Raw genomic sequence first — 23,908 nt, forward strand, 5'->3', positions numbered from 1 at the left:
TGGTTTTGGGGTGTTATGTTGGTAAATGTAAATTGCAGCCTTTAACAGTTGCTCATATTTTCATAATTTTTGGATGTACACACAGCAGATAGAATGTTCTCACTTTAAACCTGAGTTGTTTATGTTTAATAATTCAGGGTTTTTTTCTGAGCCACGCTAAAAGTTTTATGCATCAAAGAAATTGAAGTAACTAAATGACATTTTTTTTGTCTATTGTATAGATAGACCTGCCAGAAAATGATAAAGTATGCTCAACCTCAGACATCTGTAAAGAAACTTAAGTGAATTTCTCAAGCCAGACTCTTGAACTTCAACCTGCCTAAGGGAGTGGAGAGTTAGTTTTAAGCCCATCCCACCAGTGCAGGAGGAGACTGGGAGGAGGGGGGCAAGAGTTGTGTCCAGACTGGGACGTCCCACTGGAAATGTCTTCTGAGTGAACTGGTGAGGCAGTTAGATCTTCCCGGGGCCCTGCACACGGCTGACTTCTCTCCAAGCGTCCCTGCTCTGCAAAGCTGAAGGTAAGAGGTCTCACTCTGCCCAGCAGTTACTGCCTCAGATTGATATTTCTCCTTATTTGAACTCTGAGTTAAAGCTTTCTGCAACTTGTGAAACTATTTTGGCATTCAGTTGTAAAACTGCTCTTAAAGGTGAAGTTTGGCCACTGATGGGTGTGGGGAAATTTTGTTTTCATCATTGTAAGATTTAAGAAATTCTCTTCAAAAGAGTTTCTGTTTTCCTAAAGTAGGTAAAATCTTTATTTCTATATTTGCCCACATTTCCTTACTTTACAGTTCTAATTTAATGTCTTTCTGATTAGGCAAACTTATTTCAAACTAACTTACTGTCAAGCATTTCAAACTGAAATGTGCTGAAAATGGCTTCTTTGTTGTTCAAACATCTGCCAGGAAAATCATTCATTATATGTACACAGTCTGTGATTTGGGGGATTATTGACTGTGGAGCTATTGTGTGCCACATCGGCAACAGGAGGAGGAGGGGGAAGAGGAATTAGGACACTGGTGTAGGGGAGGAGGGATGCAAACAAGTCTTTCTACAAGTTCATTTTTATTTTCCTTTCTTAGCTAATTTTATTCTTTACTTTAGTTTGATGCATTAAGTGCCATGCTCTTTGTTGCTTTGAGATTTCCCAGTTTTGCAGAGGGTATTAAGTTCTGCTTGTGAAAATTGGGGAAAGAAAAGAGGGAGGGATAAAAAGGGATAACATTTTAGTTAAGCCAGGCAGAGAAATGGGAGCATTTCTCCACAGATATCCCTCTCTTCTCCTTCCCTCCCTCCATCTCCTCTATGACTCCATTCCTTGATTACTCCTATGTAAAGGAATGTGGGTTTCTGCGGTGATCAGTTACCAGCTGTTTGCTGTGAGTCAAAGCAGACACCTAAAAATCTTTTAATTTGATCATTTTCTTTGTCTTACAACCATGTAGAAACTTTCAGAAAGTCATTTTCATGCACAAGTCTAGTGTCAGACAAACATAGCTTCCCTAGTTTGGTTAGAAACATGATTTCCAGCTGATTTGGCAAGACATTTTATGGATCACAGCTCTTTATCTGAGCTCAGAAAATCTGTCAGAAATGATTAAATATCATATGACAATCACTGTTGCAGCTACATATATTAAAAGGTTTTGTAATACAATTTGCATTATGTAGGTATCTGAAAATTTGATTAATGTTGCATTTAGTTAAAAAGTAGTTGTACTACAAATGTTAACACCAAAACAAGCTACAACGGACAACATTTTCTATGCCGCCAGATAAATTTCCTCCCTTTTCTTCATTTAGAAACACTTCTTGTTTTCCTCTTTCGTCACACCTGTTTAAGATTTCTCTGAAGGCTCATTTAGAGGGAATAAAGCACAGTAATGTGTTGGCATCAGTGAGAGTGAAGCCGAAACTGAGTCTCCGGTGCCTAATTGTTGAGGTGGCAGGTCTGGGCAGAAGTGTTTGGAGGAGGAAAAAGAGAAGGAGGGGAGGAGAAAAGGAAGGGGAGGCGGTGTTGGAGCTAAGGATGCTGTGGAAAACTGATCCAGAAAAGCTGTAATCTCTTGACAGGAAGAAGGAGGACTATGGTGCAGTCTAGGCTGACGTGGAAAGGAAAAATCTGGATATTGTTCCTCTGAGAAGGAAAATAAGAGGAAAAACATAGCAGGCATGAAGAATTAAGGCACGAAATGGAAAAAGATTAGAGAATAATAGAGACTCATTTTTGTTTTGATCTGATTCCCTCAGAAAAATTCTAGGGCAAATTGCTAGAACTGTTTGTTTCTACATTTTTGGATGAAATTTGAACTACTACGGTAGAACCTTTGTGCACATTAACGTACTTCCAATCATAAGCACAACTATTTGTTTTATTTAAATAACCTTTTAAAGACCAAAGCAATTAAACTGTGTTTGGGAGCCGAGAACAGATAGAAGAAACAGAAAATTATGGCTTTATTTCTCACTGTCTTCAACATAGAACCTTTAAAACCACAAAATAAAATCTGAATATTTTTCTATATAAACCCTGGTGTGAAGTGTTATGTTTAAGTTATAATACCCGCCACATATTCATTTCTATCTACTTGTTGGTTCTCAATCATCCAAGACATGGCAAAACTAAAAAAGGCTTAAAATAAAGCAACTTAACAAGTTATCATTTGAATAGCCCATAACTTGTAATGGGAGCTATTTCAATACATCAATGTTTATGAGAAATTTTATTAAGAGCAGTTACTCAGATCAGTTTTGATTACTAGTCATTTTTGGTCCTGCAGCTTGAAGGTGGTTTAAAAACTTTTTAAACCATATCTTACATTACTTTTCACTGTAACTTTGCTGACCCTCCCCAAAATTGCTCTTGAGAAATTTTTCTGTTTATGGTCCCCCCAATAATGAGATGGGATTTAAGCTCTTTGCCAGGTGCTGCAGAGTGAATTTCTTTATTTTTTGTGATTTGTAAACAAATTAGAGAAATCTCTAATCTGCATTATTTGTGGTATCAAATTGAATTAAATGTTTAAAAATACACTACCGCTGCTATTTGGTTTCTTGTTTTTTTATCCTTTTAAAAGGCTTATACTTTATTGTTTTTCACAAAATAAAGATTTTTTTTATGTTGAGTAACGTATTTCTGACCTTTCATTTATAGGACAGAAATACAAAGACATTTTTGATTACTTGATTTGATCAGAATCCACTTTGAAAAAAGTTTTAACAATCTCAGGTTCAGATCAAACACACAACTGGGATATATTAATCAAATTGAAGGAATATTTTTAGTATTCCAGTGGTTCAATTCAGGGAATCACATTATGGTTTTGAGGCACAACTAGCAACTTATTGCTACAAAAACTGTGAAGTGGTAGAAGAAAAGTCTGCTAAGTATGCCGGGTCTCTCAGATTCCAGAGACATGGGATTTGATCCGATTAGCTCTAACGGGGGAAGGGAAAATCTGAGTTATAAAGAGGTCAGGTGACAAACAGCCCAGGCTAACAAAGATCCTGACTTTTCTCTTCCACCTTCACACAGGTCCCTTTCATGAAAACTGCTCTTTGTCCAGACGATTCAATGGGTGTGCCAATAATCTCAAGGGAGGAAAATTGAATTTGTTAGTCACTGCAGGCCAACAGGAGTGCACCTTTTCAGCTGCCTGAACCAGAAACACAACCAAAAAATAAGATTTATGAAAAAAGGAAAAGGAAAATCAAAACAAGAAAGGTGTTGACAATGTAAGATACTTAGAAAACAGTAAAATATGAGATTTATTTTAAAATCAGTGGGTAAAATTTACTTAAATATAACTTTTCCTATCAAAATATTTGAGAACAGATAACACAGTTTTCATTGCATTTGGCAGTGTCTATAAAGTACACCTGTACTTCAAATCAGCTCCTTCTATTCCAACCTCAAATGACATCAAGATAAAAAATCTGAACAAGTCTGAGAAAGGCTGCAGACTTTCAGCAAGAAGGTCATCAAGAAGAATAAAACTAATTAATTGATTTATAAAAACTGACCATCACTCATTCTTTTTCTGGAGCTGCATGCCTCCATCAGATCATCATTTCATAACTACGCAGAAGGAGCATGTTTCTGATCTAAAGACACTTTGTTAGCACTGCTTTAAACTTTGGAGATTGGTCACAGATGGGTGTTTCATTTTGACAATGACTCAAAACAACACCAAGGCAACAGAACAGTGGCCAAAGAAGGATTACATTAAGGTCATGCAGTGATCCATCTTATGGACAATCCTTGGATGAACCTGACCTTTCAAGTTACCTAGCAGCAGCATAAAAACTCCAAATAATTTATAGAGTTTCTTTGAAGACAAAAACTCCCAAGATCCACCCAAATCTGGTGACCAGCAACAAGAAGTGTCTTAGTGTTGTGTGTGTCAACAAATGTTGTTTTCTTTTAAGTATTTGTTCTGCACTTTTTTTAAGGTTTTGTTGGCTCTAGTGGCCTTTATTTGAAAGTAGTTCGACATTAAAGAGGGTAATGAGAGAGGGGGAAGACATGCAGCAAATGTCACCAGGTCGGGAATCAAACCTGCGACCACTGCCACGAGGACTAAGGCCTTAATATGTGGTTTGTGTTTTGCCCCTGCACCACCACAGCACCCTGTTCTGTTGTGTTCTTTCTTTAAAATAGAAAACTGATCATTTCTCCTTAAGAGAGCAAACTTACAAATTCAGCAAGAGAGGGAACCAAATTCTTCATGCAGCAATTTCAATCTCATTAAATATTCTTCAAATTAATTGCCAGACACCTGCTAATGCAATGTTACCCTTCTTATGTGTCTTGACAGACTTTCAAGCACTTGTTTGACCTGCTTAACCTCTTTGATTTGTTTGTTTTCTGCTGCCCCATAAAATCCATCCAGATGGTGGAGGATGTCATAAAAGATGTCATCCATGTTCTGGTTTGGTCAGACAGGCAGTGTCTGATGTAGGAATTTTACTCGCCAGGTTTGGCAGAGTACAAATGTTACTCGCCAGTAACATTATATAAAAGACTACAAATTACTGGAGATATTTTCAGGATCAAATCTAAGCTCTGTCTGTTTATGTCATAGAGATGCAAGTCAACCATCACACACTCCTTATATTTTAAGAGTATTCCTGTAATTTATCCCATCCACCTCTGGGGCTTGGTGCAGACACAGGAAATCACTCTTCATTCTGAGAGATTTTCCAAATATTTCTCTGTTCCCAGTGTTGTTTGTCCAGACTGTTTGCTGTCACACAGACTGTTTATCCTCCAAAACCTGCCTGTTATGTCACAGAGGAGGGTGAGAACGAATTCCTTCAAAGCTCCAGTGGAAAAAGCAACAGATATTACTGCAAAACTAGAGGAGAAAAGTGAATTGGTGACAGTTCAAGCTCAGGCTGTTTTCCTCCAAAGCAAGTTTACACTTGCTTACCTAACTAACCCAAATTAAATAGATTTGTGGGGAGAAGGGGCCCCTTTATGAGCCTGAAGTTTCCCTTTTAGCCTCAGTCCTGTTTGATTATGAGAGCAGCTTTCCAAATAAAATAATTTGTTTTGCTGTTATGTCAGTTAGTCCCGCCTCCTCCATCCTGACTCTTCGACTAAACAGGAATCTTTTAAAACTAAATAACGAGTACATCAGGCCTCTCCAAGTCAAATATTGACGCCACACACTTTAGAGATGACACCATTTCTGTTTTCTCCTCTTCCAGAGTACGTTTTGATATTTTTTTCTTATTGATATCTGCCAATGAGTTCTCCTTCGCCAGAAGCTTTTTGTTAGCTCTGCTTCTTCAAAGGCACACTTGTGAAGGTTATTTGGACACAGCATCTGCCAAAGTTTCTGTAATTTTCCACCTCTAAGCTTTAGGTTTTTGACTTCCTGGCTTGGTATTTATGGACCTTCTCAAACAGCAGACACTTGCTTTAAACACTTTGCTTTATAGTGATAAAGGTGCATTAGAAGTTCTGTATAGCAAACTGTTGGTTAAACCAAGAACCAATATAAATCTGTAAGAGCAACACTCAAGACAACACTGGTAACCAATCTGAAGGTCTTAGGTCATATAAATGTACTTTTAGCTTAAGCAGCACAAAATATGCAAGAATTGCACCAGAAAAATCTTCACAGTTACACAGTTTTGAATTTATTGTTGATACTTCTTTATAATCCACACCTTGTCAGGATTATGTACACAACTGGTGCTGAAGGCTCATTTTCATTTTCATTAAGCACAAGCAAAAGAGAGCAAAGTGTGTAAGGCAATCATTTTAAAGTGGTGCTCAACATCTTAACTACAATTTCTTATTGAGTAGCTTATGGTGGAAATTTTGGAAGGTATAATACAATTAGTATAGTCGGCTACTGGCATTGTATTGTTAGTGTTACCATCCTAGTTATAGATTTCAGACTTAATTTGAAGATTTTTTTCTTTGACACGAGGCCAAAAGCAGATATACAGACTGAAGCATGTATTTATTTATGTTATTCATGTATTTATGTTTATAGTAAATAGTATTAGCATCAACAGTTATTGGGAATTTCATGGTTTAAAGGTCACAGGTAGGAATTCCCCCAACATCTTCTCCTTATTTTATTTCCAATGGGTTTAAGTACTAATTGAGTGAAAGTTGACTAAAAGTTGTTTTGGTTGTTATTTAAAGAGGGTTTTTTAAATTTATTTATGTGGAAGGACCCAATAACAGTAGATAAGCAGGATGAAGGTAAACAGTGGTTTTACAAAATAAAAATTAATGTCTGTGGTAGAGGTTTTGAGTTATACTGTTGTGTTCAGCTGTTATTGTGTTTTAAGGTGCTTCGGGTGTAAGTGGTTGTAAATGGCTGTTGTGTCTTGTGTTGGTAGAGGGATGATGGTTGTAGTAGTAACTGCTGTGCATTTTGAAAACAGATTATGTATATTGTTATTAGTTATTTCCACCACAATGTTCATTTTATGAAGAGGACAAGTTCAGTAATTTGAAGATTAGATATGAAGGTACCGTGTCGATACTGTTGCAGTACAGCATGACTCTGCTGTCTTTTTCTGCTGTCTCTAGGTGCAACTCACTCCCAGAAAAGAATTCAAATTAAACCCAAAGCAAACATGCCTGTCAGACACAGCTGAGTGTGTTTGCAGAACAGCATAGCAAACCTCTCTCATTTAAATGTCAGAATTTCACTCTGCTGGAAGGTTTGTCAGACAACAGATTACTGAGTGCAAACAAAATATTGCTGCATGAGTCTGAACATGTCAACCTATTCTGATGCTTCGTGTTATGAATACTTTAACTCCACTCAGCAAAGAGCTTCTTCAGTCTTGAAACCAATCCCACATCATGAAGAAACTTTACAAAGTTGAATTTTCCAATTGAAGACGTCAAAACTGAAGCTAATTACTCTAGTATTGGTTTAAAAAAGCATAAACTTTATTCATCTTCCCTTTGTTAAGATCTGTCTGTATTACTGCTTCTGTTACTGCATAAAATAATTTTCAACCAGCTAAAGAAAAACAAAACAATACCAAAAGACAGGCTGTTTGTCTATGTTTTTTTTTTGTTTAATTCCGATATTTTTATTTATTTAAAACAGTTCGGACTTTGACTTTTACACGTGGCCTCTGCTAACATGAGTCTTTGATGCCTAACAGACCTTTTTGGATGTTTGGGAGGAAGCTGATTTCATGGAGCTGAAGAAGGGAATAATCTACCCAGAAAGAGAGAAAGACTAAGCAATGCAACACGCCTTTACCAAACAAAGGAACCTTTATTTCTTCTACATCAAGAGAAATTCTTCATTGAGTTTCAAACAACGAATGCTCAGACAGGACGCGCAAGGGGGGAAACAGATTCTCAGACAAAGACTTTTCTCATGGCAGCTAAAACAGAACATATGCACTATGTTCTTTTTAATTAATAAAGTGATATTTTCAAACAGATTCTGTTCGATAATAGTACTGTTGTCGTAGATAAAAAATCCCAAATGTACGTCTAATGTTAGATTTTGTGGTGAAAAGGCAAGAAACTGTAAACTGAATAACAACCAGTTACCATGCTTAAAAATAGGGTGTTTCTATATTGTGTTTTGTGCAGAAAATCCATCTGAAAGATCAGATTTAGAATAAATTGAGTGAAATTGTTGATAGAGGTCTAATTTGGGGTACCCCAAGGTTCAATCCTAGGACCCCTTTTATTCAATATTTATATGCTCCCACTAGCTCAGGTTATAACAGGAAATAATATTAGCTACCATAACTATGCAGATGACACACAGCTCTACATTACAATGTCACCAGGTGACTCAGAGCCCATCCAATCACTGAACAGATGCTTAGAACAGATAAATGTGTGGATGTGCCAAAACTTTCTCCAGTTGAACAGAAACAAAACTGAAGTTATTATTTTTGGACCTAAAGAGGAACGATCTAGAGTCAATGCACAGCTTCAGTTATTACAACTGAAAACCAGCGATCAGGCCCGAAACCTGGGAGTAGTGATGGACTCTGACCTGAACCTCCAGAGCCACATAAAGACAGTTACAAAGTCGGCCTTCTATCACCTGAAGAACATTTCCAGGATTAAAGGACTGATGTCTCAGCCAGATCTAGAGAAACTCATCCATGCGTTCATCTTCAGTCGTATTGATTATTGCAACAGCGTCTTCACAGGTCTGTCCAACAAATCAATCAAACAGCTGCAGCTGATCCAGAATGCTGCTGCTCGCGTTCTCACTAAAACCAGGAAGATAGAGCACATTAACACCAGTTTTAAAGTCCCTCCACTGGCTCCCTGTAGCTCAAAGAATAGACTTTAAAATACTGTTGTTAGTTTATAAATCACTGAACGGCTCAGCACCATAATACATTAAAGATCTGCTGTTGTTGTATGAACCTTCCAGATCTCTCAGGTCTTCCGGTTCTGGTCTGCTCTGCATCCCCAGAACCAGAACCAAACGAGGAGAAGCAGCTTTCAGCATCTATGCACCACAAATTTGGAACAAACTTCCAGAAAACTGTAAAACAGCTGAAACACTGACTTCTTTTAAATCTCAACTAAAAACCCACCTGTTTAGAATTGTATTTGAAATGTAATCAATTACAAATTTATTGATGGAACTTGACTTAATGCTTTGTTTTGATTATTGATTCTATATTGCATTGTGTTTCTGTGTTTGTAATGATGTAAAGCACTTTGAAATGTCTTCCTGCTGAAATGTGCTATACAAATAAAATTTGATTGATTGATTGATTGATAATTTATGTTGTAATTACCAAGGAATTGGGATAATACACAAACAACAGACAATTGCAGTCACAATATTTGTACAAGATGAAGCAAACACAAAAAGTTTAGTTTTAACTGTCTTTTAAACAAATTATGTATGTTTAAAAAGTTGTAACAGAATAGTGTTCTCTCCTGCGACAGACTGGCGACCTGTCCAGGGTGTACCCCGCCTCTCGCCCGGAACGTAGCTGGAGATGGGCGCCAGCAACCCTCCCGACCCCATTAGGGACAAGGGTGAACAGAAAATGGATGGATGGATGGATAGTGTTCTCTCAACAATTGTATAAACATTTCAGTTTCTATAATTTTGTATAAAAAATTGGAGCAAATGATAAAACTAACTGAAATCTCATACAAGTGGTAATGAATATTAGTTTAAGTGGCTTCTAAAGCAGTTATATTTTAATTCCATAACCATAATATCATTACAGGTACTACTTGAATTGGTTTTTTACATATATAAATACAAAGGAAAATTCAGAAAAGATGTTGGAGGTCATTATTTTGAAGCTGAGACCTAAGTGGAATAAGTTAGGAATGAAAACATGTTGCCTCAGTTCAAGGAAAAATGTTGAGTGAAAGTGCACATAAAGACAGGAGCCTGTTGACACGATAGTTTCCACTCAAATGTCAACACAGTCTCTGTGCAGAAACATTTCTGAAGCTTAATTTGACACATTCAGTAGCTACTATGTGCTTTGATTAATGCAGCACAATGCAAAAATCCTCTTTGAACCCTTGAGATTATTTTCTAATGAAGTTCCTTGAGCAAAGGCGTAACCACAGACCGTTATAACACTGTTTATTGTGTTGTTGTGGATAAGTGGGTGGTTTAAAATTTGACAGGTGTCATACAATTTGTGCAGTACATATATATGATTTTAGACATTTAATCTTTAGTGTCTCTTTTAATATTACAATTTGTTATAATTGCAATAAGAAAAGTTATTTAAAATAAATCCTATAAGCAGATTCAAATCAAGCAACATGATTCAAGCATGTTTTTTACTGACTTTATTTTTGTGTTTAATAGAGAGCATGTATATAAAATATCTTAAGTTTCAATGAACATCCCCATGTGTGACATTATCTGCAGTAATTCTTAATCACCTCACTTTACCGTAATTGTACAACCCTCCCTTGAACTGTGTTGCTAGTTTCTTTTTAGCAGGTTCAGTTTTTCAAATGGTTTCCATATGTGTGTTCAAAATCACTTGTCTATTTTTTTTTTGCCATTTAAAAAGTAAATGATCTCTGAATTAAGATCAATGTAAAAACAACAAAACGTTTTTAGTGATTACCAAAGTAGATGATACGTTATGACATTACATGAGTAGGGAAACAGACTGACTGGATGTGGAAAATACTAGTATGTGACCTAAGGGTAAAAAAAAAAAGATGTCCATCACCAAATGATATCTTGATATTTTGCAAAATTCATATTTCTAAAGTCTGGACTCACATAATATGTGATGTGTTCTCAATTTGTTTGAGAAAGATGGTTTGGGGATCTTTAATCCTGCAACTTAAAACAAACTGTGAGCAAGACATGAAACCAGAAAACATAAGCAGGAAACCAAAATGGTGATTACTAAATAAGGACTGATGAAGAGCAGATGTAGGGAGTTACAAACCAAGACAAACAAGGATCAAAAATATCCTCAACTGTTCCAAATACTTTAAAGAAACAGAACAAATCAGCAATTCCTCCTAAAATACAAAAATTGTCATTAAACCATAATGAAGAAAGAAAGGTCTGGATACAAAAGATTTCAAAACTGAACATAGACATGGCATGACAGAGCAAACTCTTAGATTTAAAGACCTGATTGTCATAAAACAACCAAGAAGTACTAAGAATTGCTGACTTTGTTTTTAATGTGTTGCTTTTGATCAGATTCTAGATTCTGGGTTTTCAAATAGTTATCAGACTTAAACTCAATCAGAATCTGATTGCTATTGTACATCTTATTTGCAGTGTCAAAATTCCTTCCATCAGGAAACTAATCAGATTTCCTGTCATCTGACCTCTTCAGCTGCACAGGTCATTAGATCAGGAATGACCTGTGCATCTCTATACTTTATAAACTAAGATGTTGAAGTTAGTAAAATTTGTATTCACAAAAAACTCTGAGAAGTTTATCCCTGAATGCACGGCAATTTCTGAAAACAACATCTGGAACAAATAAAGAAGTGGAACTGCAAATGTTTACACAAATATATTAAGGCTTTATGTCATCTGTTATTCTAAAGCATCTCCTGCACTCTTGATTTTGATGACAAATAGAAAAATTGAATTGTTTCTCTCTCTTTCCTTACAGTCTTTGAAGATGAGGGTGTGGATCGTCTTCCTCCTGTGCCTGGCTGGCCACGCCATCGCTGCTCCTGTAAGTTCAAGTCTCTGTGGCCATTTCTAGTCCTTATCCTTTTGCGAGCATTTTCCCTTTTTGATTCCATTCAGCTTATTTACATAGTGCCATTCCAGAATAAATGTAACCTCAAAGCACTTTACAAACAACAATTTCAATTCAATCACACACATTTCAATTGATTGTAGTTATCCAACAGTACATTAAGCTCAGTTAATTACTGAAATTAGCTACAAACTTTCTGTCTAAGGAAACACATAGAGTCAGTGACTTGCAGCACTTTGTCTTCGACAACCATTTAGTGTCGTGTCGATGGCTTTATACCAATCCTCATACTGGAGCATGTATGTAGCAACAGTGGGGAGAAAAAACTCCTATTTAATAGGAAGAAATTGGCAACAGAACCAGAACCTGACTCAGTAAAAGTGGCCATCTACCATGTCCTACTGTGGGAGAAGGTAGAGCAAATACACAAAAAGAAACAGAAGAATTGATATAGTAGTAATTTCTATGTCAATGGAAAGTAAAAAGTTAATAGCTAAAGAGGTAGAAAGATTTGTTGATAGCAGCGTTATGTCAGCCGATGTTCTTCTTCATAAAGATATCAAAGCCAAACAAAACGCCAGTCTAGATGTAGCTTCCAGGGAGAGAAAAAACTGAGAGAAAACATAAAAATAACTGTTGAAATAACGCAAATAGAAGAGTAGTAGGAGAAGAATGAGAGGAAATGTGGTAATAAACATGTAGCAGCATAACTACAGGTATAGCTCAGGATAACCTAACGCCTTATAATGAGGTCTGAGAGGCAGAGCCAGGAAGAACTGTCTTTCCGGTCTGTACTCACTGTTCTCGATGACGTCTTCTTTCCCGTGATCACCCCTCATTGTTTTATAGACTTCCTCTGTAGTTCTAACTGTGCTTTCCCCTGTAAAGTTTGTTTGGATTAACAATTTTTCCAAGGCCAATTCCTCCACTGAGAGTTGCTCTGTTGTCTCGTTCACGTATATTCAGTTTTTCATTGTGTGGACATTCTGTGTGTCTGTAATCAGATCATTCCTGTTTTTGTGTTGCAGGCTGAGGAGGAGCCAGTTGTGGAGGAGCTGGTTACTGAAGAGCCAGTTGTTGAGGTCAGTCCAGATTATTTTTTTGTTGTTTTTTCATTTATTTCTTCTTCAATGTATTTCTTTCACTCTACCTTGAATTAAACTCTATAATTTTATTTCAATATTTCAGGAAAGCCCCTGAGAGAACCGCAGAAATTCTCTGAAGCACAGAAAATGACTTGGTTGTCATTAAAGTGCTAGTTAATTCCTTATTTAGTGGGGTTTCTCTGCAAAACACAATAATAGCAACAAAGGGAAATAATGAATAACTAACTTACATAAACTAACATTTCATTTGTCCTGATTCTGTAAACTGGTATAAACTTTTAAATACTTTAATTTCCTCCTGAGGCATTTCTTCTGTTAGGCGTCTGTGATATGTTTTCCAAACCCCACAGCTGTTCTTAAATTTGATCTGTGACACAACTTTGGATTTTTTAGATTTGAAGACAGAGAACTGTTTCACAGACTTGTACAAGCTGTGAGCTTTTGTGTAAATATTAGCAGCTAACTAACATGCTGTAATTAAGTCATTAATGGACTTTAACCACCAAGTAAAACAGCAGAAAGTTGAGTTTGTGTTGCTATTGTCAGTCCCATAACCAGATGAGGTATTAAAGTAAAAATTCCAGCTTTCAATCTTTCTGCCAGAATTGCACCTCAAAACACTTTTACTAGTCAATTGTCAATAAGGAAAATTTGCTTCATGTTCAGTAATTTTCCTTATTGTAAGAAAATACCAACTTCAACAGCATAATATGTTTTTAGCAGCGCTGGATTTTAGACAAATTTATTCAAAAGAAAATCTTGGGCTTTCATGTGAACGTTTTATGGTTTCCTGCTCCAGAGGTCCAGAGGGACCAGAGATCCCACAGCTGTTAATTTTAGCCACTGGTTAAGCTAGCCAGGAAACCATTAGGTTTGTTTTCTTTTTTGGCCTGACCACATGTGGATCCAGCTGTTTTTTATTGCTGGATCTTCTGGTCTCTCAGACTCTGTTGGCCTTCAGGGAGGACTGGTGATGTTTCAAGCCTTTTTGAAGGCAAACAATGAGTAGTTTGAGGAAACCATGGAGAAATGAATCTGAAACTAGATGTTCCAAAAGATTATTGATCATTTGTTCAAAACCTGACCTCTGGCATGTGCTGCGTTCCAGGAAACAGAGGTGGGAACCAACCCAGTGCAGGTGGAGGTTGGAGAGTTTGATGAAGCCATCGAGATTGAAGATGTTGTTGAGAGTAAGTTTGTAACTTGTTAATATAGGAAGATTGATTATCTAAACCATAAACATCTCTTGCTTCAGCAGGAAGCCAAACCCTCTAAAATTAACTCTAAATGGCTTGTTAGGAACCAAGTTCACACCTAATGCAAATAAAGCATAAACATAGTGTAAACAATATCTGGGAGTGTTTTAGCATAGCCTAATTCTCTACATGAAGGGTTAAAAATCTAGGTACACCCCAGTATGCATGATTATACTTTTGTGCAAACACGTCTAAGAGGATTAATTTTGACACAAAAGGCTGCTTTAATTATTTTTGTCTACAGCAGCAGTATTTTTTGATAAACAACCTTAAAGTATTTCGGCTGCATTCTGGAGACTGGGTGCAGCTATGCAGAGGCTGCAGGGTTCGCTCGAGGCTCAAGCTGGCACACTAAGCAGACATAATGACAGACTGCCTCGTTCTGCATGCAGATGCCTGTGATTATATGTTCCACCCATCTTAAAGAGGCAATTCAACCGCAGAAAACTTAATAAGCAGCAAAAGTTGAAGACTGGAGAGGCTACAGGCTGTTTAAAACAGTTTAGGGCATATTAAAGAATATACTTCACATTTTTTGCACTTTCTCTTTTCCAATTGTGTTCAAGTATGTAGCTCATGATCATTTTTTGTTTGTTTTCATGCCCAAGACTGAGAAATATGTTTAGAAAACGTTAAGGACAGAAAGTAAGTGCAATGTAGCCAAAAATAGCTGAACAATACAGATGTTAGGTTTGGAATGAACTGTGGGCGACTGTGCATAACACAATGGGCTATGCAAGACAAAAGTCGTGACCATAAAGCATAAAGCTCAAAATTGACTTAAAAAAAATAAACAATTAAATGATGATTTATTCACTAAAGAAAAGAAAGTTAAGAAAATAGCTGAGTTACAGACTGAGACAGTAACAGTAATTAGAAACTCAAGAAGTGTGGCGGCATTTAGACAGACATTGTAATCAGTGATCAGCATTAGTTCACATCAGACCGTCCTCCCAATTTCTCCAAACATCTGTCACCATTTTGTAACTCTCACTTTTTTCCTCAATGTCGTCAGCATCTCAAGCTCTGAAAAGTCTGTCAACATTTAGTTTTCAACATGTCATTTAGCCCTTAAAAGTTTTTCAAGCAAATACTGCAAAGCTAGTGGTTGGAGGGGAAGTAAATACTTGATGCTTCTTCAGCTAATTCAAAGAAAATTCTTCTGGGTGTCATTTGCAACTATGGCATAAACTTTGATGTATTTATGAACAACCTGGAATCTTCGACTCCTCAAGTCCAGGATTCCAGTTATTTCATAATCCAGGGAGGAAAATGTGGAAACTGTTTTTCTGAAGAGAAATTGGTCTTAATCCTAGATTTTTTTTCCAAAGAACTCATCTGTGTTTCCTGTCTGGCTGCTGTTCCTTACATTCCTGTTTAGCTGGAATTTGTCATAACCATTGGACATTTTTCTATTAAAAGTAATTTTTTGTCAAATAAACAGTACATTCTGTTTAATAATGTGAAAGATTTCCACATGGATCAGACAGAGATGCTCCATTATTATATATTTGTTGTAGAGTCTTACTGTGTTAGTGGGAAAATGCTATTTTTGCTTCAGAAAAGTAGAGTTGAAAATTATATATCTAGTTTGAACAACAATGGATAATAACTTTCACAAGTTTCAAACTTTTGGTTCACTGATTCAGTAATTTAAACTGGGATATAAATCAAAATGCACAAACAGCAGCAGCTAAAGTAAAAATTAAGAACCTAAAATATTGAACAATTTTGCTGAAGCTATTTAGCTTTTACAAAATTGTGTCCTTAACTTCTGCATTAATATATTTTTGTTTTTTCTTGTAGATCCTTGCCTGAACTACCACTGCAAGAAGGGCAAAGTGTGTGAGGTTGATGACAGCAACACCCCCATGTGTGTGTGCCAGGACCCCTCCACCTGCCCTGCTGCCGAAGGAGAGTTTGAGCATGTGAGTTAACCAGTGATACCTGTCTATCACCTATCTATCTATCATACATAATATCTATTCAACATGAGGTACTAAACCCTTTTTGTAAAAGAAAAAGCAAATAAACATTACACACTCTGATTTTTACCCATTGTTCCCCCTCTTTCTCACCAAGAGTCAGCAGTGCTTCCTTTTGTTTGGGTAAAAAAAAAAAGAAACTATAAACAACAAAGAATTTACAACCCATACAGAGAACGATAAGCCATATAAACAAGCCATATATATCATTAATGTATAATCTTTTGCCAAAAGTGCAACACTTAGTCTTGTCCTATAGGATTTCACAAGTTTGGAACATACAGCATTTTGATGAACTAAAAAAAGAAAAGCAGAATAAATAAAAATGCTTCAGTTATATATTTTTTAAAGACCTTTTTGTAGAAACTATGGGTCACCATATAATTCTGCACTGCATAAATGTATCCAAACCTAAGATGGATTTTTTTTCTAAACTTCTCAGTTTGAAAGGGGTCAAAAACATTTGTGTGAAAATACATTTGTCTCTAATAAAATTAGCATCTATTTTACAAACCGCTGCATTTTTACTTGAGTTGATTTTTGTTTTCAGGTCTGCGGCACTGACAACAAGACCTTTGATTCCTCCTGCCACTTCTTTGCCACCAAGTGCGCTCTGGAGGGAACCAAGAAGGGCCACAAGCTGCACCTGGACTACATTGGACCCTGCAAATGTGAGTGCTTGAACTCTTCCAACACTGTATAACATACTTTAAAGCAACACTCTCTGCAGTGTATAACTCAAGATGATGCAATACGATTTAAGATCTGCCGATATTAGTTAAGTAAAGAAAAAGCAAACCTTAAGTAGAATTTATGCCTCTTTCTCTTGTGCCACTTTGTGGATTGGACTACTATTTGGTTTGACACCCTGCTGGCTTCACCAGTGTCTTGCTTGCGCACATGTGCAGTGTAGTTCCCTCTCACATGTGTGAAAAAGTGAAGGAGCTGAGTACTGTCTCTTCTCATGTCTGCACTCTCTGCTGAGATTGATGGGTGGGTTGGACTGTCATGTCGGATTCTGCAGGCTCTGTCCAGACACGCTGGCTGCATTTCTTTGTCTGTTCTCTCTGAACGTGACACATGCAGCTCAGGGAGATGAGTCAGGGCAGTGGGGTTCGGACGGAGATCATGGCACATCTCAGCTTACAAGAAGAAAACAGTATTCAGTCTGTGGCATAGTTGAGGGTAAACAGATCTGAGTCATGTTAAATAGTTAAACATGAGCTCACAGGTAAGATGAAGAAAAAACAAAAACAAAAACATTTGTCTTTAATCAAACTGATTAAAGGCAAATGCAGTTTGAAGTTTGCAAAACTTGTAAAATGTTTTGTCTTATACAAATAGTTTTCCTTAAGTCATTAAACAAGATGTTAAGCATATGCTTTAAAGTTTATATTAATTATTTGTATTAAATGATGACTATTTGCTCTGTGCAGACATCGAGCCCTGCCTGGACAACGAGCTGAGCGAGTTCCCTCTCCGCATGAGGGACTGGCTGAAGAACGTTCTGGTGACTCTGTACGAGCGCGACGAGGACAACAACATGCTGACCGAGAAGCAGAAGCTTAGGGTGAGAAAATGCACATTAAAGGACATGCATGAGTGCTTTTCTTCTTTTCAGCCATTGTTACAAACTTTTCTTGATCAAAAGCCTGTAACTCACTAAATAGTTGGAATCAACAAAAATGTGACACTATCACATGTTTGAAAGGGTATAAAATACTAATCTGCTGCATAAATAGTTGCTAACATACTTGAAGAAATTTTAAGTTTGAGATTTGATTATTAAAGACTAATTGCTCTCCTGCCCACTTCAGCTGGCAGGCTGGATTGCATTGATCTATCCTGAATCAACTCTTAGTTTAGCGAGAGTTCATCTCAAAATAATGACCCTCCAAGCTGTTGTTGTTCTGATATTGTAACTCATTCTTGATATGCTGCATCAGGATGTTAAAGAAATGAAGAGATGCAAGCAGATGGCTAACTGTAGTGATGTTTGATTTGCTTTTAAATGAGGGGAAAAACTAAAATAACTGAATTATTAACTTCCTAACATCCCACGTTGCTCTTAAAAATACATTTTAAATAGCCCATTGATTTTCCATTCGGGCTGCACAGTGGCGCAGTTGGTAGCACTGTTGCCTTGCAGCGAGAAGGTCCTGGGTTCGATTCCCGGCCGGGGTCTTTCTGCATGGAGTTTGCATGTTCTCCCTGTGCATGCGTGGGTTCTCTCCGGGTACTCCGGCTTCCTCCCACAGTCCAAAAACATGACTGTTAGGTTAATTGGTCTATCTAAATTCTCCCTAGGTGTGAGTGTGTGTGTGCATGGTTGTTTGTCCTGTATGTCTCTGTGTTGCCCTGCGACAGACTGGCGACCTGTCCAGGGTGTACCCCGCCTCCCGCCTGGAACGTAGCTGGAGATAGGCACCAGCAACCCTCCCGACCCCATTAGGGACAAGGGTGCACAGAAGATGGATGGATGGATGGATGGATTTTCCATTCGGAATCTCGGATATAAAACCACACCTGTCCTGTTTTTCAGGTGAAGAAGATCTTTGAGAACGAGAAGAGGCTGCAGGCTGGTGAGCACTCTCTGGACCTCCTGGCCCGCGACTTCGAGAAGAACTACAACATGTACATCTTCCCCGTCCACTGGCAGTTCGGCCAGCTTGACCAGCACCCCGTCGACGGGTAAGGATGTGGAAAACATGCTGATGGAATATGTTTGGAGATCTACTTGGCTCCTTCAGCTATGCTGCAGTAGCACTGATACACTTAGCACCTCTCAATATAAAAAAAGGAAAAAATGAATGTATCCAATATTGATATGGTTGCTTTGTGCAGCAAACTTAAGTTAATATCCCCGTTATTACCACCATCCAGGAGTATTTTAGTGTTTTTGGAAAATTCTGTCTCCTATTGGTTGGGAGAAAGGTAAGGGAAGCTGAAGTTAGCTTCCCATAGGTGACTGGATTTTGTATGCATACTGTTTGGAGCTGGAGATATGCAACTGTTCTGAAATGAACCTTTGAGGGCATTCAGGCTGCTGATCAAGATGCTTTTCTTAAGAATATGTCCTTCCAGTTCTGGGTTTGCTTTAGGATCCCCATGAAGGAATTTCAAAGAGTGTTTGTGGAGAGGAATGTCTTGGTTTCCCTGCTGAATGTTCAATGACTGTTTTGGAAGGGAAAATATACATAGTGTATCCAAGTATCATTTCTGCCCTGGTATTATTCAGTCAAGTTTTTACGCTATAAAACATGATTAATGCTGTTTTTGTTTTTCATCAGATACCTGACCCACTCAGAGCTCGCCCCCCTGCGTGCTCCCCTCATTCCCATGGAGCATTGCACCACTCGCTTCTTCGAGACTTGTGATGCCGACGGCGACAAATACATCGCCCTGGAGGAGTGGGCTTCCTGCTTTGGCATCAAAGAGCGTGAGTGACAACTGGTGGACAAAATGCTCCTGTTAAATTTTTTATATTAACCTGTGACCTTTGACACAGCCTGAACTCTAGACTATGTTTTATCTTTAGAATTTAAACTCTGATGAAATTTTAATTTAAAGACAGAAAAATTTACCTTTAACCTCAAGGTTAAACACAACAGATTCCACACTGCCATTATTTGTAACAAATCCAGGAAGCACAACTTTTCAATCTTGTTATTTTCTGGGTTTTGACTAGGCCATTGCAACGCCTTGATTTTTTTTTTCACAGCCAGTAGAGTTTAAGAACTCTTGAGTGTATTCATCATTTCTCTGAACATTGCATGAAAGATTGGCAGCTGTCTTTAAATGTTTTCACTTGCAGATAATCTTTTGAGTGATGGACTTCAAATTACTTTTAAATTATCTTATAACTGTTCTCAGCATGGTGGACAACAACAGTTGCTTATTAAAGATGATTGCTGATGTTTTTCCTGCTTAGCAGCGTATTAACTTACGGTACCAGTATTCACCATAGCAACAAACTGCTAAAACTTATACTTTTACAGAGGAGATTACACTGATTACAACATATTGATTAAGTGCATTTAATGATCAGGACATGGCTGGCACTTCTCTTCCTAAATACCACATAATCAGCAAGAAAGTACTTAACATACAGCAGTTTAATTTAGTTTTTATGTTTGTTTAATAAATTATAACAGTGTGGAATTTGTTTGGAATTAATTGAGGACATACTTCCTTTTCACCACATATGTAAATATGTGCGTTTTTATTGTCTTGAAACTATTACGTGGTTTCCATTATAATCTGATGTTTGGCTTTTAGGAGTTAAGCATTTGTAAGTACTTGTGAATTGATCTTTACGTTGTCATCACACTCTAACTCATTAATATGTTTTCTTTGTGTTTGCAGAGGATGTGGACAAAGACTTCATCATCTAAGTTCCTCTGATGGGCAGCAACAGTTTGAGAGAAACTTCTAGTCGCTACTAACCGGACAAGGTGTTGATGATCCATAAGTTAATAAAGAGAATACAATTAAGGTGCTAACTGCAAGTTTTGTGTTACTTTCTTATTATTAATTATCTTTTCTAGCTATACCACTAAAAAAAACCTTCCAAAACTATAAAAGTTCATAGTCTGCAATAACAGCATGTGTTTGTGAACATTTCAATTCTTTTGTTTGTTTTTTAACAAAAACCCAATAAGGTAAAAACTAAAGACCTCCGATGTAAATTTACATTGATATTTTATATGCTGTCTGTTCCATGATGTGTTCAGGGCTTTTTTTATTTGGGACCAGTTGAGACCAGAAGAATGAAACTGTTAAGTCAAAAATAAAGTTTCTAAATAAATGCTCCCCTGCTTGCTTCCTACTAAACTTACTTTTCAGTTTTTGCACTTTTTTGGTGGTGGGCTCCTTCATTTTTACTGTCATTTTGTGTATTTTTTTAGCAGTTTGACTACTGGTAGCAAAGTTGTAATTTTTTTTATCAATTTCCAGACAAATCTGTGCTCTTAAAAGCAGTGCGTGTGTGTGCTTATATTTGAAAATAAGTTTTAAAAAATTATTTGCTAATGAGGGGGGAACCTCGCAGGCTGAGAGTTTTTCTCACCGTGTTTTTTTGTTTTTTGTGACCTAAAGAGCTCGGTCTAGTTCGTTTCCTGAATAAATGTCTTCAAAAACATCTGAGCATGGCTCCATATCTGCATCAGTCTTCTCTGCAAAAGACTTTTTTACCCAGATAATCTGACTTGACATCTGTACAGCACCACAAGCCAGACTTTGTTTTTCATGTGTGACATTTTTGAAATTTTTTGGACTTTCAAGCATGAGAAAGCTTATCTTGCTGCTTTATGCAGCATACATGCTTAACTGTTTTGAACTGTTTTGCAAACTTAAATTAAATTCTAGGGGTATAATAAATCTATCTTAATTTTAATAAAATTATAAAATTATCAGTTTTATTTTTTTGCAAACATTAAGAGTTTTCTTTTTGCAGGTTTAGGGCATCTTTATGTGACAGTTGATATAACCATTTTCTCCATCCCTCCCAAATTAAGCAAGCATACTCATCTTAGAAAGCCACAGCACCGGGTCCAGTCACCTTCATTATGACCAGATCTACACAGAGCCTTAGGCATTCTTCTGCTATTTAAAATCACAAAAAGTCAATTTTACTTGAATTACGGAATATGTGCCAGCAAGGCCACAGCAACTAGCAACTAACTGTGAAGCAGAAGAAAAATGACACGTGGTTGACAAATTTTTTCAAGCAAAAATCTAAAAAGTGTGACATGCATTTGTATTCAACCCCTATATGCTAATACTTCTAAGTAAAATTAAATATTCTAACAAGTAATTAGAGTAACAAATTAGAGTCGACCTGTGTGTAATTTGATTTATATAGAGATGGAGTTGTTCTGTGAAGGAACATTTGTGAACAAACAGCATCATGAAGACTGAAGAACACACCAGACTCACCTGTCTGTTCTGCTCTTTATGAAATTGTGGGAAGGGTTACAGCGGAGTTGGTTTATAAAACCATATCCAAAACTTTGTACATCTCAAAGAGAGCTTTTCAGTTTTTCATGTGGAGATCAAAAACATGTGACACAACTGCAAACTCACGAAGGCATGGCTATCCATATAACAGGTCAATCAAGATGAACAAAATCCAGAGAAGACACCAAGAAGCCCATAGTGATGGAAAAACGTCAACTCATGTGAAAACCTGTTAGAAGCTGCAGGACTAGAGCGAAGATTTTTTGTAGTCATGAACCTAAGTAGTCATCAGAGCTACAATAGGATTAATTGGATCAAAGTATTTTCAAGTGTAAGAGTGGTCCAGTCAAAGTCCAGAACTTCATTTCATGATTTTCATAAGCTCCAGTCCTCCATTTGAGTATTATGATGTCAGATTGTGATTTGTCACAATTTTACTCTACAAATAATAAATTTATTTTATTTTTGATGAATAGTCTTTATTCATCAAATAATAAAGATTTTAAATTTCATTGATTGCATAAAATGTACTGACGATCACTTCAAAAACATAAATGAATCATTACTGAATTGTAATTTGTGTCATAAAATATCAAATAGCATAATATTATATTCATAAATGTTACAGACCAAAACAGGATGTGTTCATGTTGTCTGGCTGTGAGGACATTGTGTTCTCATACATACTGCCTTATTAGGCTGAGTTTCTGTGTGCCTTTGCTCCAGCATTCTTTACTTTTTGTGTTTAATTTTCTTCTGGTCGACTGAGGTTGCATATGGTCCCCTGGGAGACAGCAGAGGGAGAGCCAGAGCACCCGGTTACCATCCCCACCAGCTCATCCAGACTCCAGAGTTAGGAATGAGAAACGACTTCTGGGGCTCGTCCATAAAGCATGCAGTGCCTCCTCTCTGCCACAGCGGGAATAAATGAATAGTTCTTCATTCTGCCCCAGTAGAGAAGGCAAACCAATAAAGGAGTCAAAAGTAAACTCATGTCAATGTTTCTAGCTCACTTTTTCTGATAAAAATCTAAAAATCAATTAAAGTCTAGGTAAACAATGTCACTGCAGTACTGAAATTATGTTATATTGGTAATTACTCCTGATATTTCTATCATTCATTCTAAAAAATGTAAAGGGATATAACTTGAACTTTATCTTTTGTTTAGTCTTAGCACATATTCTCACCAGGATTTAGTTCCTAGCCATTTTCATAACTGAACAACATTTGACCTGAAATAGCCCTGCAATAAATAAATAAATAAAAACTCCAACCAAGTATTTTTGGTGTAGCAAATTTGCTACACCAAATTTGTACATGTGAAAAAAGACAAAACTAACTTACACGTAACTTTTCAGCTAAATATGGGCTTGTTTTAAGTCAATATTCATGTGAACGTAATTGTTCCACATTTTCATAATGGCAGATTATTTAACTTAACATGGGAAAATGTCATGTTATGTTCAGAGTGGTAGTACTGATGGCGTCATCAATTATTTTACAATAGTACTAATCAATAGTTTGCGTTAAAAAACTGCAGATGAAATTTTAAGCCAGTACTCTTATAACATTCTCATTGCTAATTTTCAGTAATTTTCCAACTGAAACCCACTTTTTTAATGCCGAATGCATTTAATTCTTTATATAGTACATACAATTATTGAATAAATATAACTTTTTGAACCTGATGATGAACCCAATAGAAAATCTCTCCATCCGTTGTTTATATCCGCTTATGATCGTGACAGGCAGGGTACAGCAGGTCACCTAAATAGCTTGTATAGCTTAGTAATTTTTAATTTTTAGTAAAAGTCACAATTTTGAAATTTATATTTCAAAATTGGATATTCACATATTATTTGCAGTCACTGGATAGAATTTGCAATGTCTCTACTTAAACATTACTGCG

The 23,908-nt window shown here is 36.8% G+C and overlaps 1 protein-coding gene across 1 annotated transcript; it reads left to right on the plus strand.

Moving 5' to 3' along the window:
* Positions 1-387: 387 nt before the first annotated feature.
* sparc (secreted protein, acidic, cysteine-rich (osteonectin)) lies at positions 388-21,181 on the plus strand. Its single transcript, XM_028009104.1, has 10 exons — positions 388-518; positions 11,602-11,667; positions 12,723-12,776; positions 13,909-13,990; positions 15,863-15,984; positions 16,592-16,712; positions 17,478-17,611; positions 18,584-18,732; positions 19,332-19,480; positions 20,407-21,181. The coding sequence occupies exons 2-10, from the start codon at positions 11,611-11,613 to the stop codon at positions 20,433-20,435; spliced, it is 897 nt and encodes a 298-aa protein (XP_027864905.1). The 5' UTR covers positions 388-518; positions 11,602-11,610; the 3' UTR covers positions 20,436-21,181.
* The last annotated feature ends 2,727 nt before the right edge of the window (positions 21,182-23,908 follow it).

The sequence above is a fragment of the Xiphophorus couchianus genome, chromosome 23, assembly GCF_001444195.1.
Source record: "Xiphophorus couchianus chromosome 23, X_couchianus-1.0, whole genome shotgun sequence".
In the NCBI taxonomy this organism is placed as follows: domain Eukaryota; kingdom Metazoa; phylum Chordata; class Actinopteri; order Cyprinodontiformes; family Poeciliidae; genus Xiphophorus; species Xiphophorus couchianus.